The following is a 26096-nucleotide window of genomic DNA, read 5'->3' as shown; positions in this document are numbered from 1 at the left end:
TACGGCATACATCTACGGCCTTCTTGGCATCCTCTATGACAGACATCTGTGGCCTAATGGTGGCATATTATTCGGCCGCCTTCTGAGGTTATATTGGAGACAATTGTGGCCTAAACTCTGTGACCTACCTCTGTTCTTATGCGGCCTAACTGTGGCATCTTTAGCAACCTACTTCTGTAGCCTTTCTCCGTGATATACATACGACCTAATGTCAAGTCTAGTGCGGCCTTTTTTTTCCTGTGATAAAGGAGACCTTTTCCAGCAAGTTAAGTAGACTGTATTAATGACCCTAATTCTGAACTGTTAGGATATTATTTGTATGGCCTTCTAAGCCTAATCTGGTGCAACTCTCATAGTGTATGAAGTGGTCAACTGGAGTGCCATAGTCATTGATGTTTTCTTGTTCATATGATAGTTATGTCTGGGCTGCGTCCTTGTTCAAATATATGATTGTGCTTCTAGTTCAATGTGTGACAGTGATCCCTATTCAGTGAGGTGAGATGGTAATCCTTGTTAAGTGATGTATGACAGTGCTTATAACAGTCGAGTATAGCTATGACTTATGTGCCTATGACAAGGAAATATAGCAACGTGTCTTGTGTTGATATGACTGTATCTTCAGAGATGTATGGCAGAGAATTCTCTTGACCGTGATATATAACAGTACCTTCATAACAATATTGACAATGATGTGTGATAGTGCCTTCATGACAGTATTGACAGTGATGTATAATAGTGCCTTCGTAACAATATTGACAATACCTTCATGACAATATTGACAATGATGTGTGACAATACCTTCATGACAATATTGACAATGATGTATAATGGTGCCTTCATAACAATATTGACAATGATGTGTGATAGTACCTTCATGACAGTATTGACCATCATGACAGTAATGGTGACAATAACCCTATGACAGTATATGGCAATATGATAGTGATATGACATTGAAGACAATGATACTTATGACTGTTTTGTTCGTGCCACTTGAGGCAAAGATCTATGCTATCTACAGTCATTTGGAGACAACCCTTTCAAAGGTCTCTTTGCTTGACTTATGAGGATCATGTATGACCTAGGTTTGGCCCTAGGTGGCTGTTACCCAACATTTTGTGGGTGATATCCCTAGGAGAATTTTTTTTCTCCAAGATGGTCCTCAATCGACAACCAGCAACCCCTTGCAGCCAACAACTAGCTCATTGTGCCACTTCTTCGCCACTTGAGCTAGCCATGTGGTCCTCACCCATTTGTCATGATCGTTTGTTTGAAGGTGGGCCCCTCGAACCTAAAGGTATGTCTTGTCATTTGGTAATTGAGTATTGTAGTTTGCTTATCATGGACACTTCTGGGCATGGATTAATGGGGGGATTCAGAAGAAAGAATGGGATAGGTCTGTGCTGTTGTCCCCTAGACCCCTTTTTGGATATTAACCTTGGATTCTAGCTTTGTGGGATCTCTTTTACTGACCGTTTGGCTTTAGGGATGGTATTTCATGGGAAACCCTGCTTTTGGTTGCGTGGTCCCGCTCCCTTATCTGCATATATTCCCCCATTTCCACTCATTATTACCCCATTCATCATTTCTCCCACCTGGGTCCACATTACTCCACTGGGTACACATAGGGCTAGCTCTCCCCTTCCCCTTGCCCACACCTTGGGTTAGGCCTAGAATGATGTGTCGGAGGTTGATGTAGCTAAAAGAAAAGTAAAAGCACAATTGGCCACATTCAATAGGAAAATGTACCACAAAATGCAAAAGATGTTCGGGACAAACACATTTAGCACGTGGGAAAAAGCCAATACATGAGCTCTACCCCATCATCATGGTCATCACCCTTGTTCCTACAGGTTCTATGAGCCTCCTTCATCATATAGGAACCCATGATTGTCCCAACCCCAAGTGGGCAATGAACCGCCCTACCTTAAAAGGCGGTATCCATTGCTATATGTCACACATCATGCTCTTACTCCTTGAGCTCCGAGCAATTAATTAAAGAGAAATCATAAAAATGCAAAAGGCATATAAAGAAGGGTGGAAAAATCAAGGCCATGGCACCTCATGTACCACGATTGCTCACCACGATTGCTCCCTCCTATACATTATATACCCAAGTGTGTGTTTCCCTTTTATTAGCTACCCTTGTACCCCATCATGTGGCCCAGGGCTACCCCTTCTCACTCCCCATTCCATTCACCTCTTTATCACACGCCACCACCTTTTAAAGGATGTACCTTGGAAGTTGGACATATTATCCCCTTTAAAAGTAGAAACCACCTAATGGGATACTTGGTTAACCCCATTTGGAGTTTGGAGACATTAGCATGTGCCAAAGCCCATTATGGAAGGGCAGGCCATTATGAAGTTCCCACCTGTGGTCCATGGTTTGTAAGCTCTTTTACTCGATTTCTTTGATGACTTGTTGTACTGGAAGGCTAGGGAAAGCATTCGATCTTATGCAAGATTGCAGGTGGTCTCCATCTTGGGTTTGGTCTCCCTATACAGGGTTCTAACCCTCCAGAGGGCTACATTGGCACATGTAGGGTGTGTGTTGAGAGCCATTGCCCTCCACAGCAGTAGACAACACTCTGTGGATCCCCAGAGATGTTCAAAGATTGGCTTGAGATCCATCTATTGGACGAGGAAGATGCACCTGGTTCACCTTTGCCCAGCCAGACCCACAGATGTACCATGCACTTGGCAGCTGACCCAGGACTTGTAGGATGATGTGGCATCACATACACCATTATTTAAGCCCCTACAGATGACCTACAAACATCTTTGACTCATTTGGAGACCCATGAGGTTATTATTGTGCCCCCAGACCCACTGGGAGCACCACCCGTTTATTGTTTGGAGAACAAAGGGGCACCCCCTTGTCCAACACTTTTGAGGGTCCTATTCTTCATTATGACACCTATGGACCTCATCAGGCCTCTTGGAGGGCCCTACGACATGTATTGTTTATCAAATGACCTCTTACGAGGCTTATTATTTCATTTATGAGCTAGTTTGGTGGGCTTGTCACCAAAAGTTAGTTATTTTGCACATTATTTTATTGTAGGGGCTAATGTAGGCCTAATTAGCTAAATCAAACTCATTAGAAGTGTATAAATACAAGTGATGTGAATTCATTTTAGCATCATCACTTGGTTGGACTTGTATCTCTTGTGAGAACTTCGCTATCCTTCTTGGAGGACGAAATTTTGGAGCATGGAATGAATTTTGATGTTTGGATCATTTTCTCTTGTCTTGGAGCTTCTTGATTGGAAAAATTTTGATGGTTGGATATACTCTAATACATGTAAGTGCAATTTTAATGCTATTCTTTTTCTATTTTTGTCACATACATTGTTGCTGGGATTTTGCTATACTAGGGCTAATTTGCTGCATCCATTATTGGAAAGTTGTGGGAATTTTGTTTCTAGATAGTGATGCTTCATGTATGGGCCATGTATGATGAGTGAATGTTCCTAGGGATGTTTCATTGTTGAAATTGATCTTGATAAGCCATCTATTTTGCAAAACGAAGTATAAAGTCTTTGAAGCTGCTCTCCTTTGCCCTAGTGCTAAGTGAAGTTGCCTTTAAGGCCTCCTTGACTAAGAAAATTCAATCCGAATTCATAATCATTCTTGAATCCAATATCCCCAAAGTATTAGGCATTGGTCTACCATAGGTGATCACCTTAAACCTATTTTTCTTCCCCTTCTCCTCTTCTTTCTAGGTCTAGCCCCATAGGTCACCTAGGGAATCAAATATCTCACAATCTGGCCAGCCAAATACTTCGATATATGGTCCACAACTGTGATGGTGTTTCCTCAAGAAGCCCTCCAAATTTCATGAGATTCTGACGGTGGGATCTTGAGATATCGCAAGCCCTAGCTCGTAGACCAATTCTTGCCCTTGGTTTCCCTTAGGTTGGAAACCTCACTAAGATCTTTGCATTGCCTTTCATTGAAAATTCATTCCTTGATCTCTTTCCCCTTCCTAATTAGGTCAAGTATACCATTGGTAGCTAAATCCTATCCCCTTGACCTAACCTTGGGTCCACTTGGTCCTGTGTGGTCCCATGCACTATCAAGGTTAATTCTTCAAGGATCACTGAGAATCCAAGCTTTCACAAGAATTTCAAGGCCTAGGAACCTCCATTATAAGATACACACCCTAAACCTAAACCTTGAAATTCCCCTTAAGCCCTTCCTTGAGAGCTTTAAACTTTACCTCCAAAGCAAGCAAGCCACATAGTTGAGCCTCTCTTGTGAATTGGCTTCTAGGATCACCCCTCACCCTATCATTGGTCTATCCATTTAGTGATCCTCATCATATTAGGTCTCCTCCCATTGGTGAAAGTTCGTAAAGAGCAGGGAGCCTTAGCAGAGGTGACAGTGGGCTATTGCTCCATTTGTTGCCCATAGCGTAGTAGTATCCCTTCAAGGATCCCCTTATAGGACCCTTGCTAGTTTGAGTGGTAACAATGGCCTAATGTGATGTTAAACTTATGTCTCATGATATTTGTACTTTGTATCTCAACTGAACATTTGATGAATATCTAAGAAGAAGAATTTGGTTGGGTTTTCCCCCTTGTGGGGTTTTGCCCTGGTCTCTGACCTAAATCCTAGTGTCTCTATTGTGTATGCTTTTCTTCTATTGTTCCTTACTGTTTCGCTGCATTGTTTATGTTATTGTTCTCTCTACATAATTGCTAATGATGATATGATGTTATGGGGTGAATGTAATGTGAAAATGTTGAAAAAGTTTAAAATTGCAATTATCTACAACAAAGAACAATCTAGCCCTAAAAATTAACACTAACGGCGAGAAGAAGAAAAAGGATCTCAGCAAGATCAAGTGTTTTTTGTGCCATCAGTTTGGGCATTACGCTACTAAATGCCCTAACAAGAAGAAAGGGTCCAAGAAGGACTAGGTAGCAACCTCTGCAGAGATAGATGGGTTCTCTTTTCATTTTGAGGAGGAGTTTTCACTCATGGCCTATATGAAAGGTTTAGTGGCCACAAAATTATGGTATGTGGATAGTGGTGTACCCTATGGTATGATAGCAAACAAGAAGTATTTTAGCAAATTGTTAGAGAAGGACATGCAATTTGACATTGAGATGAAAGACGATGGCAAGTACTGTGTTGAGGGTACTGGCACAATTCGTTTTGAGAGTGAGATATAGAAACCCTCTATATCTAAGAGATTTTCTCTACGTACTGGGGCTCAAAAAGAATCTTGCTTCAATTTCAACATTAGAGGGTAAGGGGTACGAGGTGACCTTCAAACATGGTAGGGTTTTTATAAAACCCTTAAGACTCTAAGGTGGTGAAGAAGATCGAGGATCGACACAAGAGCCTATATAGAGTGTAGTTTGAAACAACCGCAACACTGGCTAGCAGAGTAGGCCTTGACTTAGGCAATGAGCTTGGAGAGTTGTGGCATAGGTGCATTTGACATTTGCACCATGGAGCGTTGGCGATTCTTAAGGAGAAAGCAACAGGGCTGCCACAACGCAATGTCGATTAGCATGAGGCGTGCAAGGGTTGCACGCTTGGCAAGTATGCCAATTCGCCTTTTCCTTACAAAGATGACAGGGCCAAGGGCATATTGGATCTTGTTCATTCAGATGTATGTGGCCCCTTCTCTATAGTATCCCTTAGTGGGTACATGTACTATGTCACTTTCATAGACGACCACTCGAGGAAGACTTGGATATTCTTCTTGAAGAAGGATGATGTCTTCTCGAAGTTTCTGGAGTTTAAGGCCTTGGTTAAGAACCAGACTGGTAGGAAGATCAAGGTGCTAAGGTCAGACAGTGGTGGGGAGTACACCTAAATGCATTTAAGGAGTTGTGTGCCACAAGGGGCATCAAGAGGGAGTTGACCACACCATATAATCCTTAGCAAAACGGGGCTGTAGAGTGCAAGAACAGGGACATAATTGGGGCGACTAAAGCCATGTTACATGACGAGGGGCAACCTAAGTCTCCTTGGGTGGAGGTATGCAATACCACAATTTTCTTGCAGCACTAGAGCCCACACAAAGTGTTGGGGTGAGTTAAACTAGAGGAGGTGTTTACAGGGAAGAAACCATGTGTCTCATTTCCGCATATTCGGTAGCCTTGCATACTACCATGTACCAAAGGAGAAGAGGAAGAAGCTAGAGCCCACAACAGAGAAGGGCATTTTCGTGGGTTACAACGAGACATTCAAGGCATACAGGGTGTACATTCCAACACAAAGGAAGACAATCATCAAGAGAGATGTGAAGTTTGAGGAGGATAGGGCCTTGAAAAAGTCCTTAGAGCGTGAGCAGACTATAGTGCAGGTGGAAGAGCAGCAGGCTCCCAAGTAGGAGGCTCAACCAGTACCTCAGACCATAGTGGTGCGTGGGCAGGATGGGGATGAGAAAGACATGTAGATGGAAGAGCAAGTGGAGCCCACTCAGGTAGCAACTCCCAACACAGGAAGAAGGAGAGTGAGATGGGTAGATCAATTGATTTAGGAGGTGAAGGAGCAAGTTGGTGCTCTAAGTACTTCAGTTCGACAGAGCAGACAACCACAAAGGTGGACGCGATATATGGCACTTATGACCGAGTTAATAGCTGTGTTGCATGGGTACCCGCATCATGGGGGTGGGGTTCTCGAACCCGTCCCGGGTTCCCGCACCCAAGTACCGGATTCGGGTACGGGTTCTTCCTAGACGAACCCAGAAGAACCGGGTTCTTCAAAAAAAAAATTGGGTTCTTTTCCTTTAACGGGTTCTTGGGTTCTTCGGGTGCTTGGGTTCTTGGGTTCTTCGGGTTCTTCGGGTTGGGTTCTTTGGTTTCTTCATAAAAAAACTATATTAAAAATATAATTAATAATATATAGTTGGATTGAGGTTAAGAACAAAGTGCATACATTTGTTGTAGGAGATAGATCACACCCACAAACAGAGGAGATCTATGCAGAATTGTAGTGACTGACAGGGTTGATGAAGGAAGCAGGGGATGTACCTAATGTGCATTTTATGCTGCATGATAAGAAACAGGAGCAAGTGGTAGTGATCATCACATGATGTGCAATAGGAGTGGTGGGAATCTGCATTGTTTTACAAGAGGAAGAAGCTTATATTTTGTTTGTAACTTTGTGCTTTTCAGCAAGTTGTAAAGACCACTGAAGTCTCATCAAAAGCGCAAGAAGTGCATATGTCGTAATTGCCACTATTCTGCCAAGTTCATAAATGAGGTCACCATGCAGGAAATTGTCCTGAGTGATTTAATCCACTTCATTATTTCCTCAACTCTGTTTTTTTGGGATTTATATTGAGGCTTAAGTAAAATAAGTTAGCTGGAAGTGCTATATTATTCTGTTGGTGTCTCTACAAAGGGAGTGGAGGTTTGAGGACTGTTTACTGTTTTCATGTATCATGCCAAAGGCTATATCTCCCTAGGGCATTTCTCAAGGGCAAGAGCCCATACAACAAGTTTGAAGTAGCATGGGTATGCTCAAAATTTTTAGGTTGAAGTTACATCAAGATATTCAAGTGAACAAAAGATGTGAGTGGACTGTCAACCTCCTTGGATATATGATTGCAGAGAGCTTGTCTGGGCAGAATAGGGATCGGCCTTCAGTTAGAGACCTTTTTTTTTTCCTTGGAGCTTCAGGTAATGACTTATAAATAGCAGTAAAGGCATTTTCAAAGACACTCTTGTTCCATTTTTGCTCATGATGAGAAGTGTTGAAATTCAAATCTCACATAAATACATATAATATGTAGATGTATGCACACAAATTGATGCATACACATAGACAAACATTAATGGACATAGAGAGAACAGACATTAATGGACATAGAGAGATGCACACAAGAATTATAGTTTATAGCTGTAATGTATTATTCCATATGTTGGCTTGACAAAAGACGCTTGCCAGCAAGCTGTATAATTGACTTTGTACTGATTTCATGTGTTTCATTTTTGGATGAAAATATGATGCAGCTCTAAATTGAATAAGTTATTAACTCAATTGCATCAAGCAACAGATGTTATGCTTGTCTGTATAAAACAATAGTTAATATCTTCACTCTTTTTTATGGTAGCTAATATTGGGGACTTGTGTTTGAGGGTCAAACAGGTAACATAACAATTGAGAAAGGTCTGAAATTCTGTTGGATTTGGAAAATAAAATGAAAGATAAGCATAGGAAGAGAAATTGGAATCATGGAAAAGGATGGACATTATAGCAGTGTGATCAGACAAACAATGATGCCTGCAATGTTAATATGGCAATATAGAGTTAGGGAACAAGTTTGACTTGCAAAACTGTATTTGATAGGATGCTTGCGTGGTATGCGGTTTTGTGGAACTCAATGACAGCAGGATATGCTGACGACAACTGTTGCATGGATGCTTTCCAATTTGTGGCAGAATGCTTTGGTTTGGCATAAATCCAAACCAGGTGATCTTCACTATTATTCTGAAGGCATGTGCCAGACTGCCATCAGATGAAAATGGTAAGCAGGTCCATTTATGCATTATCAGAATGGGTTTGGAAAAAATATACAAATTCAAATTTCATATGTATTGTTAATTACATTTTTTCAACTTTAATATATTTCATATATATTATTAATATTATATATATATGAAATATTAATTAATAATATGCATGTTTAAATGATTATCATTAAAGTTTTCTTGTTTAAAATTTAAAGTTGAAAAAATATACAAATTCAAATTTCATATATTTTATTAATTATAAATTATAAATTTATAATTTATAAAATATAAATTTATAATTTATAAAATATAATTATTAAAATTTAATATTATTATATTACCCGACGAACCCACACACCCTGTTTCCAAAAATGCCGTCCCCGTCCCCGTCCCCGCACCCACATTTCCTGGCAACATAGGTTAATAGATGTCGAGCCTTCCAGTTATTAGGAGGTGGCCATTCATCAGGTATGGAGACAATGGTGGAGTATGCCTCCATGTGAAACATGGCAAAACATAGTGAGTTAGGGACTTGAATGAGCTCCACACATACCAACTCATCAATAAAACTTAGAAAAGACCTAAGACTAATAAATATACATCAAAACACTGGTTCACAAACACTTTAGAAGTGCAACAAGAAAAACATGAGTGATTGCGACACATAAGTGTTGTTTTGTGACTTGAAGAAGTGACAAGCCCTAGAAGAGTTCGATCCCTGAAATTTATCTGTTGCAGCTCACACGTGCGAGAGACCTAGGGTTTCTGGGCATGTATAAGATCTGAAAATTGCAGAAGAATTGCAGACCATATTGGGAGACCAAAAGGCTAGAAGAGCCTTGGCTTGAAAGAGATTTTGCCTCACTACCTTTGGAAACATGAATTTTATCTTGGAGCAGATCCATCGGTTGGCTGGCTTGGTTCTTGGTGAAATCTCTATTTTGGTCTTGGGTCATGGAAGTCTCATTTTGAATTGGTTCTATAAGAAGAAGAGATTTTGTTTAGATTTTCCCCTAAGAGAGGGGTTTTGCCTTGGCTGAATGCCTACATCTTGTGTTCATTGCTTTTGTGATCTTCATGGTTTTTGGCAATTGTTTGATGATAAGAACATAATTATAATAGAAAAAGAAAATATAATATCACAAATAATTGTCATGTAAAGAGAAATCAATGTACATACTGCCCTAATGGATATCTCAACACTTCTCGTAATTTTTCAAGAGATCTAGTACTCCTCATCTAATAGAAGCCCTAAAATTATAAAATGATGCCTTTATCTCTTACAAACTTTAGACATAAGGAAACAACATAATAAAAATCCATGATATAAGAGTGGACAAGTCATGGACACCCCAATGATGCTCCATCAATGAAGAAATATTGCTCCATGACCAACTCAACCATCATAAATGCATGCTAGAGGCCCTATCTGTGGCGTAAATGAGCTCAAGGAGTAGATGACTCCCTCTAAACAAATGTGTAGGGGCTCCAAAAGTGAAACATTGCCTCTTAGGGTTGCAACATTTCATCTGCAAAAGTCACATCAAGCTCCAAAAGGTGTGATGTCATCATCAAAGTGTCCAATCATCATCAAAAGTGCAATGTCTCATCTTCAATGTACAATGTCTCATCTCCTGTGTGTTGTAATACATCTTATCAAAGTGCCAAGTCATCATAAGGTCCAACTCTCTCTAAAGAATGTGCAATGCCCTCAATCAAGTGAAAGACTCATCAATGTCTTCCAAAGGACCATGTTCATACATGACATCTAATTAAAGGAGGTCTCCAAGTGGCCATTCGATATATGTACAAGAGTCCTTGCAAACTTCACACAAGCTTATGATTTTATGGACTCTACTGGGTCTTTAACTGCTCATAACATACACCTCTGCTCCAACGTTGAGGGCTTTAAAGGTGGCACTAGCCCTCCCAAGTCTCTGAAGGGAGAGCATCCTCATCTGGGCCCTAAATCAACTGCCATCCCTCATATGGTGCTAGGCTGTCCTAGGGGCATGCTAGGTCCAATTGCTTCATCCTGAAGAATCATCAAATGTAGTGCAATGTGTTAGAATGTTCTGGAAGCACGAGGCGCCTAGGGGTAGGCATTATGTGCTGTTGCTACTCAGAGACCCAATATACTTCTTTGGGGCTTGGGTACCTGTGGGTAAGGTACCCAGGTCATGGGTTGCTAAACCACTTGACAATCATATCATAAAGTCTAGTGAAAGCAACCAGTCATTAGGGACAATAATAATTTTTGCATCTAAGTGAACCAAGCCTGAATGTAAAAGGCTATTTAATACTTCAAGTAAGGCTTCCCTTCCAAAATCAAGGCCTTGAACTTGCAATGGTGTTTCTTCGCTAGGTAGGAGTGGCTAAAGGACAACCCTATTAGGTGTTTCTAGTCCCCAAGGGGAAGTAACATTTTCTCAGTCCACACTTCAATCCATAGGTGTTAGTGAATAATAATGATGGTACGGAGGAGAGAAGACTTCATGGCCAAGTGTCATGGTTGAAGGGATCAAAATGATAAGAATCCACATCCTGAGTGTATAGATTTGAGGAGGGAGCAATCATGGATGCATGAGTTACCAACTCAGCGTTTGTTTTTCCACCCCTCTTGTGCGCCTTATACTTTTGCTTGATTTTTCTTTGTATTACTCCTCGTAACTCAATGGGTTAGAGCTTGCCTTGAATGATGTATAAGAGTTGTATTACCCTTTAAGGATGAGTCATTTCATTTCTCATTGAGGTTGGGACATGCAAGGGTTCATTTTTTACGATGTAATGGAGAAGCATGTGCTAAGGAACCAGTTGATGGCCATAATGAGTGAGGTAGAGCTCATGCTAGGCTTTTGCCCACGTGCTAATGTGTATGTCTTGGCCATCTTTTGCATTTTGATATTCTTTATATTTGTTTTTGTGGCCATGGTATGCTCTTTCTTTTCTTTTAGCCGCATCAACCTCCTAGGGCAAAGTTTTGGGCCCTACCCAGGTATGTAGATGTATGGGTGCTAAATCCTAGAGAACCAATGGTTAGTTGAACCCAAAGAATGGAGGTGGCATATGGGCTTATAATGTAAGATGGAAAGTGGTAAGTATGGAATAGGGATAGATGGAACTATGCTATCTCAATCAGGGCTTCCCAAGTAGTGCCCTCCTATACCTCCCATTTGACTAGGATCGAAAATTAACCCCCCATTTAAGTTGAGGGAACAAGATCACAGTCAAAACTCTTCCTTCTTCCAGGTCACCCATAATCCATATCAAATGTCAAAATACAAACAAGCATAAGGACCCGATTGCAAAATGAATAAAGTGCCTTTTGATCGGAAGCCCACCTTCGTCCATGTGCTTTTGTTGGATGGGTGAGAAGCATATGACTGATGCAAGTGGCAGAGATATAATAGTATGTCGTCAGCTAGTGGTGGTTATCAGGGGCTGCATGGCTGGCCGGCTGGATGCAAAAAATGGGGCTTTGGTTTATCCATTTTGGTGGGTAACAAGACCTAGGTTGCCTAATGGGGCTTTGCACTAGGCCTGCTAGATTTTGTGTTAGCATTACCATTATCAAATGCCCTTAGTAGTACTGTTTTACCTAGGAGTGGTAATACTTAGACTAGGAAATTGATGATGACCACTATTGTGAAACAAGGAAAAAAACATAACCTCAAGGCATCATGATTCATTATGTAATTCAATCCGTGATCCCTACTTTCATGCCAAATACATTTGAGCATAAACACTTAATAAGAAGTAATGAATGATTGTACCTCATGTGTGTTGGGGGCACCATAATCATCAAATGGGTGAGTTGATCATGATGTGAGAAGCATTTGTGGGCACCTATATATAGAGAATGTTGAATGTTATTATTGGTATCACCATTTAAGATGTGTAGCATCGAAGAAAAATATCCTCTAGTTACCCATAGAATTGAATGGGTAACAAGACCACTCTCCCAAAGGGTGTCCAAAACTATGATTGGATCATGCAAAATATGAGACCACAAACTCATCTTGATCACACCCCTTGGGAGGTCTTTGACCTCCCATACTTGCTTTGAATCTTGCACTGAATCTGTAAGTATTGGTCACCTGCTCCACTATGTCACCTATATCCTCTGTGTGTACCCTCATGAAAGTAACGTATCTGAACTCTCTCCAACAATCTATCTTTGAATAATAATGACAACCATGTGCCAAGTCTAAAAGGCTCTTAATGAATCATTGATGTTGCATCAATGGATTAACTAACCAATCCATTGTGTAATGAACTCAAGAACCATTGATGCCAAATGGTGAACTCTCCAACAAGAACCGCACCTTGAATGAGATTTATGAATGTGTATTGTAGATTAACACTTTTGGATTTATATGGTCAAATTCATTGTGAACAATTATGTTGAAATTGTCATGTAGAACCAACTTGCATGGTTGGTTCCAAGTTCTAACACAATTGTGTTGCTTTTCTTGTAAAGGATTTTTTGGTTGCCTGCTAGGCAATGGGAAAAATAATCTCCCTACATGCATATATCATGGGTGATATTGTTTCTTATTTTTGTGTACAAATGTTGACTATTTAATTGTCAAGTTTGGAGCTGTCTTAGTAGATGATGGATGACTGACACAAAAGTGACTGTGGAATCATGGATGTTTCAGTGTGAAATGAATCACACTGAATTTCCATTCTTGATGGATGGTCTATTCTAGAAGCTATAAATTAACATAAGTTCAACATTTCATTGTTCGATTTATTTTTTCTATCAATTTTGTATTTTGGTGTTGCATGTTTTCTAAATTTTTGAAAAGAATACTACTATATGTGTCTTAATTTGGGTTTCTAATTTGATTTAAAGGAGTCTTTATTGCACTGTAGGAGCCACAAGTCAGTGATGATCATCAAGCAAAATCAAGTTGTTGGGGGCATCACTTATCGCCCTTATCTTAGGTATGAATTATTTTTCTCTCTAATTAATCTCAATTGTGTAGTGGTTTTCTGATATGGAATAACCATTTGCTTATACAAGGAGGTAGTTGGTGACATATAAATATATTTGTTGTTTACAAGTAAGAAATGGCCATTAGCATGCAAGTAGAGTTAGTTACATTCGAGATTTATTACCTATGGTTTGATTGCTGGTTATGATTGTGTGATGAGGCCCAAGAAGCCAGATGATTGTGTGATGGTGGTGAGGTTGTTGGAACAACTGTTATACTGGTATGATCCTGGTTTGGTCAACAAGGTGCAATGAAACAAACCACCCAAAATAACACAATAAACAATGAATATGATAAATGTGAAAGGGAAGCACAGCTCCCATGTACATTAATGATGATGAATCAGATGACAACTTGTAAGAAATAGGCAAATCATATATGTTTTTGTTTGTGTTTGAATTTGGGAATAATAGAATTTGGAGAAAATTGCTGGGCCAAAAAACAATTGATATTTTTTTTCCTCAATAAAAATTGTAATTTTACTAAAAGCAGCAGAATTTCATTTTGCAGATGCATTTCTGCACTTCACATAAATCCTCTTTCAAGGAGAGCAACTATGGATAGGTTTATAACTTTGTATATATCCTGCTCCATAACAGATATCAAACAAGTATTCCACAGCTGGATCACTATCAAAATATGTGGTCTAAAGTTTTCTGCAATGATGCCAAGCAGTCTAATCAGAAAAATAACATTCTTCTTACATCTTTACCTTTAGCTATCACAAATTATATCCCCATGCTAATTGAAATGAGTATAATGATATTCATTGGAATGTCCTTCCACTCGCTCCAGTATAATCCAAGCTCATTCTTCTATAAGGTGTCCACCTTTCGAAATACCATCAGCTACCTTGTTCCTTTCTTTGTAGACATGGTGAAGAGATAGTGAATTAAAAGCTGTCCAAACTAGTTGAATTTCCTCATAAATAGGCTGCAGATTTTTTTTTTTTGAAGAATTTGTCTCATTTATCTAGTTTACAACAACAAAATAATTACCAAATATTTGTAATTTTTGGGCATCCTTTTCAGCCTGTTACCTCACAAACTAGCACCTTTAAATTGAAGTCTAAAGTATTGGCACTAGCTTATGGGCAACTAAGAGGGAGGCCAATGACACCTCACCAACCCTATTGTAATGTTCCTAAATAGGAATAAAAGTGATATAAAACAAATACTCTGTGCAGCAAAATATAAAAACGAAATGCACATTAAACACCCATGGAAATGCTGCAAATATGGAACTGCTGAGCCATTTTATTACTTCTTTGAGAGCAAAATCCAATGGATAATAGAATGGTGCACCTGGGCTGGTCTCAATGGACAAGCATGACCAAACCCAGGTGAGAAAATCACTGATCCGATGACTGCTCCAACCGCTGCACCAATCTGCATAGCGCTGCCCAGAAAACTGCCTTTCTGCTAGGATCGAATGGCTGAAAAGTCCACTTCCCGTGCCCAAAACATTATAAGCTTTTAACCCCGAACTCCTTGGCCTCAAGGTTGCACGAAATGGGGAAACGGGTACGAGTTTCCGAAACGGGAAGCGATACGAAACGCGACCTCCCCAAATTTTGGAAACGGGGAAACGTGAATATATATATATATATATATATATATATATATATATATTAGGACATTTAAGAAATATGTGCAATCATAAAGCATATATGATACATTCTAATTTATTACATTATGATAAAACTGTCAATTGTCAATGCATAAACTATAAGTATCTAAATTTGCATCACATTTACTCATGAATAATCACATAATGAAAAGAGAAATATCCAAAATCAGCCACGAGAAATTTCTAATTTCTTGTCTTGTGCTTGATTGGGAGTCTCCTCCTACATAGTCGAACAACCTTAATGCTCTTGATTAAATACAAGTTTCATACCCTAGTACCCTACATTCTCTTGATTATTGGGAGTCTCCCCTGCATAGAGGGCTTGGTTCTCTTGATTAAATACAAGTTCCATACCCTAGTACATGATAAAATCCAATGGAAACATTGCAATCCCCCCAATCCTGAAATCCTGAAAAACAGATAAGTCTGCTGGATTTTGAGTGAGATCTAAAATTCTACTTTCTCCATATGAAATCCAATGAGGGCGAAACCACTCTCAAACATCCTGAGTCATTTCATGGTAATGTTAAAAATTTAAGTAAAAGGAGGAAAATGAAAAATAAAGGAGAATATCACTTTTACTTTAAGAATTTAACATTACCATGAACTGCATATCAACACTAGGGCAAAAGTTCACTTTTATAACTTTAGACAGGCATCTGGAAGCAACTAGAAGTCACTAGGCTAATGTAAGAATAGATTAGAAAACAAATAAAATAAAATAAAACACAAGTAAATGCTGAAATGTGGGTCATATGGCCCTGAAAAGCGTTTCAGGCCGTACTGGCCACGTTTCAATTTCGTGAAACGTGGCAGTACGGCCTGAAACGTGTTTCAGGGCCGTACCAAACGCGTTTCAGCGTTTCGTACCCGTTTCCATACGGAAACGCCCTTCTGCCCCACGTTTCCTGCAACATAGCTTGGCCTAAACCCAGAAAAACCCACAAAGGAGTTTGACTGGTTTAGACTTCTGAAATTCGACCCTTTTGGAGCCCAACTTCAGCTGCAACTGCAAAACTTGGCCTGCTGGAATCTGCCTGTAAATCCTCCCGAAAATGGTCCCAAAGTGTTGGGTTGACCCCTACTATCAATCCCCTGACTTCTCGGATGGGCTTCTGGCCTATGGCACCTGCTCCTAAGCTCCACGAAAATGCTGGATTGGCCCTTTGCGTTGTCCCCAAGCCCAGTAATTCGAACTGCTGGGATGTTGGCTCTGCTGGCTCCAAAACTCACAAGAAATGCTGGCCTACTGCTGCTCTCCCAATCCTCTAACTCTCCCGGCAAATGGTTGATCAATGATAGCTCCAACTCCTCCTGCGTATTCTCCAGCTAGCCAGAAATACACACTCCGCGTTTGTGGCTGAATGGTAGTGCTGTAACACACTCTCGGATCTCCTGAAATGATTATAGAACTGCCTCCCTAGGACGGGCATAAAAGGTCCGCCTTAAGAGATTCATGGCTAAACAACTGATTGACTCAGCTAAACAACAGAGCGAACAGTAAAGTAATTTTGATTGCAAGGTGTAAGAATGAATCCCAAATGAGAGCTTCTTCCTCCTTTTAGCTCTTTGGGCCTTCCTTGCCTGATGTGGGCCCCTCCATTCAGCTATTCAACTTCCCTCCAAGCCATTCGAATGGCCCAGTCCGAATTCACATGTGGGTGGCCCCCACATTCCACTAGCAATCAAATAAAGTCAAATTTCCTCCTAAGTCCCCAAGTCGAAAATGCTAGGTTCTCTTCCTTAGCCAAAATTGTGTAGCAACACCCTGTTACAAATGCATTTGAGAAGGGACATGACACCTATTCACACTACAAGTTGACTCTTTTCCAACTCAAGGGATGCGTCTCTACGGTAGGATTGCTAAAGCCTATTTAAGAAGAGCTCAAGGTGAAAAATGAAGAGTGGCTTTAACAAGTGTTGTAGTATTGGCTTATAAAAGAAATGATGGGAGGATCAAGACTAGTGTCAAGTCCATTGGGCAATGGAGTCACGAATCAGTTACCAAGAATAACTAGCTAAGAGATCAAGAGTGAATGTAGCTCCAATTAAGAACCTATAAACACATTATTTTTCTCCGTCCACTAAGTGCAGAAAACTATTTGTGAATACCCAATCTAAGGAATAATTCCAAAGATGTAGGAGAGAGTGTGTTTATTGCAGGATAAGTAAAAAGATAACTAGCTCAAGTTAAGAAGAAAGGTACACGTGTTAATTTTCCAGTGTTCTATGCTTAACACAATCACATATTCCATTTCTTCTTTGATTAGCAATCAATTTATTCAATATAATTCAATCTTCTAGTAACAATAAGCAATTGTAGATAGAACAGTAAATCCAATGCACAATAGAAGACAACCAAGAGCAATAACAAGAGACACAAGTTTTGGTCAAAGACTAGGGACAAACCCCACAAGGGGGAAACCATTTCAAAATTCTTTTTCTATTAAATTGTCATCAAATGTTCAGTGAAGAGATACAATGTTCCAATTCGTCAATAAAGAGTCAAAGTCAAATCTTTGATTTATCCAATAATCAACTAACCAATATCCAAGAGATGAGCCCAAAAATCAAATCTGGTCCAAAGTCAATGTTTGCAATTTCTGGTCAAAGTCAACAACAGTCGAGATGCACTAACCAGTCAACATTCAGCAATCAAACCACCTCCAAATCAGCTCAGTGAACAATCAAAGGATGCGGCCTTCTTTGGTGGTCAAAGTCCAATCAAAATAGTCAACAAGAACTCAGTCAAATGTGAGAGAAGATCAGCGGTCAAACTTCAAAATTTCTGTGGTCAACCTTGGTCAAACTTTCCTGAAAGCTTTGGCCTCTTGACCAATCAATTCGGCCTTCCAAAACAAAGAATTTCCCAAGTCAAACGAAGTTAAACCATGCTCCAAGATCAAGAAGTCAACGCTAGTTAAAGTCGAAAATAGAAGATTTCGGCCAATCAAAAAATCCTTCTTTGTCCTTTGCACGTGGGAAGATATACCTGCAATTTCAGTAGTAGTCGATCCAATCCAGGAGAAGAAGTGGTGTTGATGATGCTCTAAGGTGATGTGACAAATGGTCTACTTATATGAGACTCAAGGGTCGAATTGGCTTGCCCAGGCCGACTTTTACTTTTGTGCGCTTGTGGGTTTCACCTTAAAAACAATATTTTTCCTTGACCAAGTTAAATTCTTCCAAGGGTTGGGAGGGGTTTCTCTAGATGAGGAAGACTTCCCAATGGAGGGAATTTGTCCCTGAGTTGCCAAATTAACACCCCCTCTCAGATTCGTGTATCCATGCAGTCTCACATCTCCAACAGTATATCTCAATCCAAGATTAATCTTTCCATGCAAGTATCTCAGCACATGCTTAGCAGCGACCCAATGTGCATGTAGAGGCTTAGTCATAAATTGAGTTAGAGTATCAATTGCAAAACATATGTCCGGACGGGTGTTCACAAGGAACACCAATGGCCCAATCGATTGTCGATACTCAGAGGGATTCCCTATGTCAATTCTTGCAACTTCTCCACATAGATTCTTGAAGTTCATCTCCATCGATGTGGCCATGAACTTGCATTCTACCATTCCAAATCTTTCCAACAATTTCACCACATATTTTCCTTGTGAAAGGAAAATCTCACCAGGTCTCTGCCACACCTCTAAGCTCAGAAAATAGTGCATCAATCCAGGATCTTTCATTTCAAATTTAGATTCCAGCTCCCTCTTGCATTCGAGCATAGAGGCTCACTACCTGTCAAGAATAAGTCATCAACATATAAAAACAAAATAAGGGGCATAACTTGTGCAACTTTAAAGTAGACGTTTGGGTAAGCATTGCTTCTCGTGAATCCAAGATTCATCAGGTAACTATCAATGCGGGCATACCAAGCCCTAGGGACTTGCTTCAATCCATAGAGAGCTTTCTTTAGTCGATGCACATGAGTTTTGCTTTCCTGTACTTCAAACCCCTGTGCTTGCTCAACATATACTTCTTCCTGGAGTATGCCATGAAGAAATGCGGTCTTCACATCCATTTGGTGAAGATTCCATCCTTGATTAGCAACAAGGGCAACAATTGATCAAAGAGAGCCTTCTTTAGTCGGCGCACATGAGTCTTCCTTTCCTGTACAAATCCCTTTGGTTGTTCAACATATACTTCTTCTTGGAGTATGCCATGAAGAAATGCGGTCTTCACATCCATTTGGTGAAGAGTCCATCCTTGACTAGCAGCGAGGGCAACAATTGATCGAAGAGAGCCGCCTTTAGCTGCCGCACATGAGTCTTCCTTTCCTGTACTTCAAATCCCTGTGGTTGCTCAACATATACTTCTTCCTGGAGTATGCCATGAAGAAATGCAGCGTTCACATCCATTTGGTGAAGAGTCCATCCCTAACTAGCAGCGAGCGAAACAATTGATCGAATAGTGGTATGGCAAGCAACAAGTGCAAATATATCATCATAGTCTTATCCCTCTTTTTGGGAGGAACCTCTAGCCATGAACCTTGCCTTATATTTCTCAATACTTCCATCAGCTCCATGGTTGATCTTGTACAACCATTGAGAAGTCACAACAGACTTCCCTTTGGGTGTCGAAACCACTTCCCACACATCATTCTTCGGCCATAGCATCTTTCTAAACATGCTCTCTCATTGCTTCTTCATGTTAGAAAATGTAAAGTGGCAACTATTATATCTTGTTTTCTTTATCGTTGATGTTTGCTTGTGAATCTTAATTATCTTCTTTATGTTCTTTAGTTAGATCTATTCATCAAACAATATCAAGAAACAACAACAACAAAAGAGGACACAGTGCACACAGATATAGGCTCTCAGCTAGGGCATAACCCCCCCAAGGGGAAAACCCAAAAATTCTTCTCTTATTATAATTTGCTTCAAATGAGATACAAAGACCCAATCCCTAAACCAAGTCCTTCTCTCAGTAGCAAGTAATCCCTTCCTCAAGTCCTTGAATTTGCACAAAACTTCTTCACATTGCTACTTCGATCTGCTAGCTACAATACTGCTACTCGACCTTCAATTTCGACCCTCCAATTTCGGCCTTGCAGCTCCTGAGGAAATCCCAATTCAACCTCCTCCTAGAACTTTTCAAGAGCAAGACAACTCTTCCTAAGGTTAGTGAGGTATAGACAGAGTTTCCTTCCTCCCAACTACAAGATGCTGCACTTCTTCCTATTGCAACTCGGTTCTGCAACTTCAGCCTCTTCCTGCAACCCAGAAACCCTAGAATTTCGCACGTGTGAGAGAGATAGAGCCCAAAAACCAAGAAAATTCGTCCTTCTTCCTTATCCTTGACCTTCACTCTCCTTGCAACTACCCAACTATAGATCAAACTCTTTCTTGTAGATCGAACTTGTGAGTGAGTGTATCCCAAATGAAGTTAAATTGCTCCTTTATATAGCCTTCTCAAGGGGTCAAATTCCCTCCTTTAGGCCGACTTGATGATCCCAGGGCCAACTTGTACTCTTGGAGATTCCAAGACTTTCTAGACTTAAAAAATAATTCTTTTTACAATTACAAATTGCTCAGAAGGGTCTTATAAACATGATGTTGACTCCATTGACTCATGACAATAAATCCTAAGACCTAACAAACCCTAGAAGCACGAAGAACATGCTTTTACCTAGAAGACCATCAATAATGAGCATGAAACCCATGCTTTAATAATAATAACTTTTTTTTCTTCTTTTTCTTGTTTGTTACATAGGATACATATTGAAATGAGTACAACAATTATGAAGACCGAAACTAGTTACATTTCTCAACACTCCTTAACTAGGGAGGTATTGCTAAATTTTCTTAGGGCTATATTTTTCTTTGCTTTAGATAATTGCATTTCTTCACTTGCATATTAAATTCACCCCATAGCATCATATCACTATTTAGTTTTACAACATTATTCAACAACATATGCAATTGTATAGAAAGAACAACATCATCATCAATGCAGTGGAACATAAAGGAACAATAGAAGAAAAACATTCACACATAGAGACACTAGGTTTGGTCGGAGACTAGGGTAAAACCCAATATGGGGAAAACCCTTTCAAATTCTTCTTATTATTAGATTGTCATTGAATGATTCTACAAAAGAGAGTATAATGATCCATATCTTCATCCATACAACTATCCAGCATAAATAACTAAACAACATCATGAGATGAGTCCAACAATGCCAATAATCAAAACCCTGCTTCAGAAGCTTGTAGTCAACTGCCAAACACTGCGATCAACTGCCAAACACTTCGGTCGACTAAGGAAATCTTTGGTCAACCATAAAATTCAACCTGTAGGTCCCAATCGTAGGGATGACGTGATGTGCGTGTGGCTGAAAGACTTCAGTTGCATAGATGAGCCGACCTGCATGTGGTTGCAGCCGAAAATTGCCTGTGACAAGCCTGCGGTTGGAAACCAAAAGCCTAGCACACGTGCGAGCTTCGGACCCTTGCCATCTTCGCCCTGTGCGAGCGAACTTCCACGAACCATCTCAGACCTGTGCAAGCCAAACCAAAGAAAGAAGAAGAGTGATCATAATGATGATGTCCAAATGAGGTTGAGGTTACTTGTATTTATAGGATTCCAAGAGTGTCCAATTTTCTTTAGGGGCGACCTGATGAAATGTGCACATGTGGGCTTTAATTTCAACATACCAAATTTCTACAATTGTGACTATTTCATCTGCTGCAAACTCAGCCTGGACATCATACTGGAGATTGGTCTGTTTGCACCAAATAAGACCCCTCTCATTGTCATGGTAGAGTCAGTCTGATTAATAGGTGTCTAGAAAAGGTTCATGATCTGGTTTTAAATTATCGCTTTGTTGGTGTTGATTTGTTGGAGGCTGTTTTCTTATAGTCAATTGTTGTGGCTTTTTGATTGAATATAAATTGTTGAAAGCTTATCATCACAGGTGTAAGGCTATGTTTTTGTTTTGTCATAACAGAAATTAAAGAAATATAGAAAATGGATAAAATGCTTAATTGGTGAAAATTTGTCAATGACCAGGAGTTATGACAAACAATAGAGGAAGGAAGTGTTCATGGCAACTCTAGCCTAGTTAAAAAGCCCAGTGCTTTCGATAGTGGTCGTAAAAGATAAATTAATGTCTAAAATAAACTAGTTGTGGCCATTTAGAGGTGTATTCCTATTACCATTTTATTAAAGATAAATTGGAACGGATATAATTTTGTATAGCTACTTTACATGAGTGTAAACTGATTTAAAGGAGTTGATTTGAGCATACTGGCTATACTGCCACGTATTAAGTTGTTCATATTTTCCATAAAATGTCTATTTTATTGCAGTGGATGTTCGTTTACTTTCAATTATACTAAGTCTATGGATGGATACTAAAATACTGAAATGGTCTCCTAAATCACATATTAATTATGTGTTTAGATAAAAGTTCTTCAATAAAATGTTATTCGAGATAGCAAAGCTTTTTTGTTCTTTATTAGGAGCTGTTGGTTCACGTCAGTCTAGGAAAATTGCTCCATTCAAAAAAATGAGTGATAGTTCTTGAAAGTAAATGTTTCCTTTACATGCTCCTCATCACTATTTTATGCTTTGTTTCTACATTTGACTTGGTGAAACAGTCAGAAATTTGGAGAAATAGCTTTCTGTGCTATTACAGCGGATGAACAAGTAAAAGGCTATGGGACTAGGCTGATGAATCATTTGAAACAACATGCCCGTGATGTGGATGGGCTAACACACTTTCTAACATATGCTGACAATAATGCAGTTGGCTACTTCATTAAACAGGTATGTATTGTATGCCTTTATCAGTTGTTATGTCTGATGCATATATTTTTTAAGCTACTAATGTTATAGGATTCACTTTCTGTACATCAAACCTAAGTCAATTAAGAAATTCATATGCAATGTGTGATTATTGGTGCAAGGGATCCTAGTCAAAGGGTGGTTACCTGATTTATGAAAGCCTCGTGGCTTGGCTTAATGCAGGATACACATTGACATGTGTCTAACTGTTCCAGGCTTATATGTTAAATGTTCACAACCAGTTACTCTAGAATGATGATTCTGATCACACTGTCTTTATGTATCCTAACTTGTCTTCATAAGTATTGGACTGTTGAAGGTTCTGCCAATGAAAGGAAGCTTTGTAGAGTGACAACATAATCAAGATACATCCCTTATCCCAGCCTGAGTGGAATTTCAACGTCCTGCATCTATAGGAGGAGTTTTGGCTAACATACATGCCTGTAGGAATTCTGGCCTTTTTGAAGGGTGCATCGTAAGTTTGCACATCAAGGATGGTCTCACTCAAAAGCTTTGGAACCCTTCCTACAGGTGATTTTGGCTAAATTTCATAAGATTCTAATTGAAGTATTTGCATTTTATAACAAGTTCAACAGAACAATTTCAGTTTTCAAGCCCAAACTTTCATAGACAATATGGTATATCAGTCTTGTCATTGATCATGTAAGTTGTTGAAAATTGGCAGCTTAGGGATGATTTTCCTTAAATAAATCTCATTTCTGACAATTTTGGAGTGACTTTTTATTTTTTTGGAGTGTCTTTCTAAAAATAGAAAGTCATCTCTAGCATATTGAGTATGACTTTCCAAAAATAGTAAATCACCTTGCTTCAATTGGTAATCAAGTATAGTTGATGGAAAATCACTTAACTTATCATTAATCAATCTTAATAGTTCAATCTCAACTTAATCATCATCATTATTATTATTATTATTCTTCTTTATGATATTATTATTGAAAAGAATTACAAGTCACCTTACCTTCATCACCTCAATCACTTCACACCTCTCCTTGATGTCTCACATAGCACTACATAACACTCTCTCTCTCTCTCTCTTAATGATACATTACACTCTCTCTTACACACTCATTAAAGTCATGTCATAAAAGATTCCTCTTACGCTCTCTTTAATGCATATGTTACATTCTCATTAACTAAGGCATGCGTACTTGTCCTTAATGGCATAAGTTACTAAGGCATGCATTTTTCTCCTTAATGGCATGAGTTACATTCCCCTAAATGGCATATGTTTCCTCAAGGCATGCATATTGCTCCTCCTATATATGCATCTCATATGATCTCTTCTTCTCACCTACTTGTGCATTGTGAAAGAAGAATTCGATCTTGAGAGAGAGAGTTGGAGAGACTTGAAGAAGATTGTGAGAGAGAGAGACTTGGAGAGTAAGAGTAGAACTTGGTGAGCCAAGGTTGATTAAGTGTTTCAGCGTTGATTCAGTTGAAGGGAAGGTTGATTAAGTGTTTGTATCTGTTACTGCTACCAACGATCTTCATGTTACAACTTGTTCAGATTTAGGTGAACTTACTCATTCTCTTGATCTCTCATTGTACTTTGTATCTTTGCTGAACAATCTATATCTAATAGAAGAAGAATTTGGTTGGGTTTTCGCCTTGTGGGTTTTTCCCAGTGTTCCACGGGGACTCCCCCCCCCTAGGGGTCTAGTTTCCTCGCTCCCCCGCGCTCCGAGGACTTGGGGACTAGAAGGGGACGTTTCCCCACGCTCCCAAAATGACGAAACTCAGGGGGACGTGCTAGGGGGGCGTTTCCCTTCCTTGAGGGGGCGTTTCCTTGCTGTACAAGATGTTTGTACTGGCACTGAGATTTTACCGAGATATCTCAGGACTGTTGTGTATAACACAGTCCCTTCGTCCGAGATTTTCATCTTCTAATCACTGTTATATTATGCTGTCCAACATGCTTAAATTGCTACAGAAGAACCACCGAGATCAGATGTCAAGACTGTTATAGACAGCCTTGGATTTACCACACTGTCATCTACAGTTACATGCCATTAATGTGGGACCTTGTACCTGAGTTTATAACTTTGACTGCGGCTGCCACACCTGTCATTTTTCAGCGTGAACAGTTCTTCTTTTGGCTGTAAGTTACATGTCTCTTAGACTGCGTAGAAGTTTCCCTGATCTGCGTGTAATTTCCCTTCATGACTGTGTTTTAAATTTCTTTCCTTACTACGGCTATATGACAACGCATCTGCGTGGCTGCCATCTATGCCGGCGGCTGTATCATGTCAATGGATCTATTGTGTGGCTCATCCTCATCAGCAGCGTGGATATCCTCATGACTATGTATGACTGCGTGGTGTATTATATGAATGCCCAGCATATATATTCAATGTATATATTTCCAGCGTATATGCCATGTATGGACTCCATATTGCATTAACGTGGTTCCATATTCATATGACATGAACAACATTTGACATGTGAATAGCGTCTAATATATGAACATCGTTTGTATACATATCACACCATGAACAACCTCATGAACAACGTCTAATACATATCTCACCATGAACAACCATGAACAGTTTAATGCATATCTCACCATGAACAGGCCTACGCTATGCTTTGCAGCTTTTCAATTCAAACCAGATAGGCAAATTGTCATAGTAGACTCAATTAATAAATTATATTTTATATTTATAAATTTATAAGACCCTGACACTCCCCCACGTTTCCTAAAAAATGGTAGGGAGCTTTTGCATAGGCTGCTCCCGCGCCCCCTCGCTCCCTCGCCCCCTTGTCCCGGAACCTTGGTGGAACACTGGTTTTTCCCTGGTCATTGGACCTAAATTCTCTATGTCTCATTTTGTTCATGGCTGTCTTCTGTTGTGAATTTGGTTTATGTTCTATCTACAATCACTTAACTAATATTGCAGCAGAAAGAAGTTTTGGAATAAGTGATTGTTACAGTATAGAACATCATAATTTCAACATGGTATCAGAGCTTTGGTGAATACAAGCCCAAGAGGATAAGAGTTGTCACTTCTTCGCAAAAATTTTACTTGAAAGAGATCTTACTTGTTGCTGAAATTTGTTGCCCAAGATGATAAGAGCTATCACTTCGTTGGAGAAATTTTACTTCAAAGAATATCCTACTTGCTGCTGAAATATTATTTGTTGCTCTTACTTGCTGCTCCTTTAAAGATCTT

At 39.6% G+C, this 26096-nt stretch overlaps 1 protein-coding gene across 5 annotated transcripts in view; it reads left to right on the top strand.

Annotated features, from left to right (window-relative positions):
• LOC149192225 (histone acetyltransferase GCN5-like) overlaps nucleotides 1-26096 on the top strand; it is a 427304-nt gene that overhangs the window by 47579 nt on the left and 353629 nt on the right. For all 5 annotated transcript variants that reach the window (XM_089404509.1, XM_089404510.1, XM_089404508.1 and 2 more), the window contains exons 4-5: nucleotides 13362-13433; nucleotides 22719-22887. In XM_089404509.1, coding sequence (XP_089260635.1) covers nucleotides 13362-13433; nucleotides 22719-22887 — 241 coding nt within the window. The remainder of the gene's footprint in view (nucleotides 1-13361; nucleotides 13434-22718; nucleotides 22888-26096) is intronic.

This window comes from Pinus tabuliformis, chromosome 2_2, assembly GCF_031772625.1.
Source record: "Pinus tabuliformis cultivar Carrire ecotype Pingquan chromosome 2_2, CPIR1, whole genome shotgun sequence".
Classification (NCBI taxonomy): domain Eukaryota; kingdom Viridiplantae; phylum Streptophyta; class Pinopsida; order Pinales; family Pinaceae; genus Pinus; species Pinus tabuliformis.
This window is presented reverse-complemented; position numbering and strand designations above follow the sequence as displayed.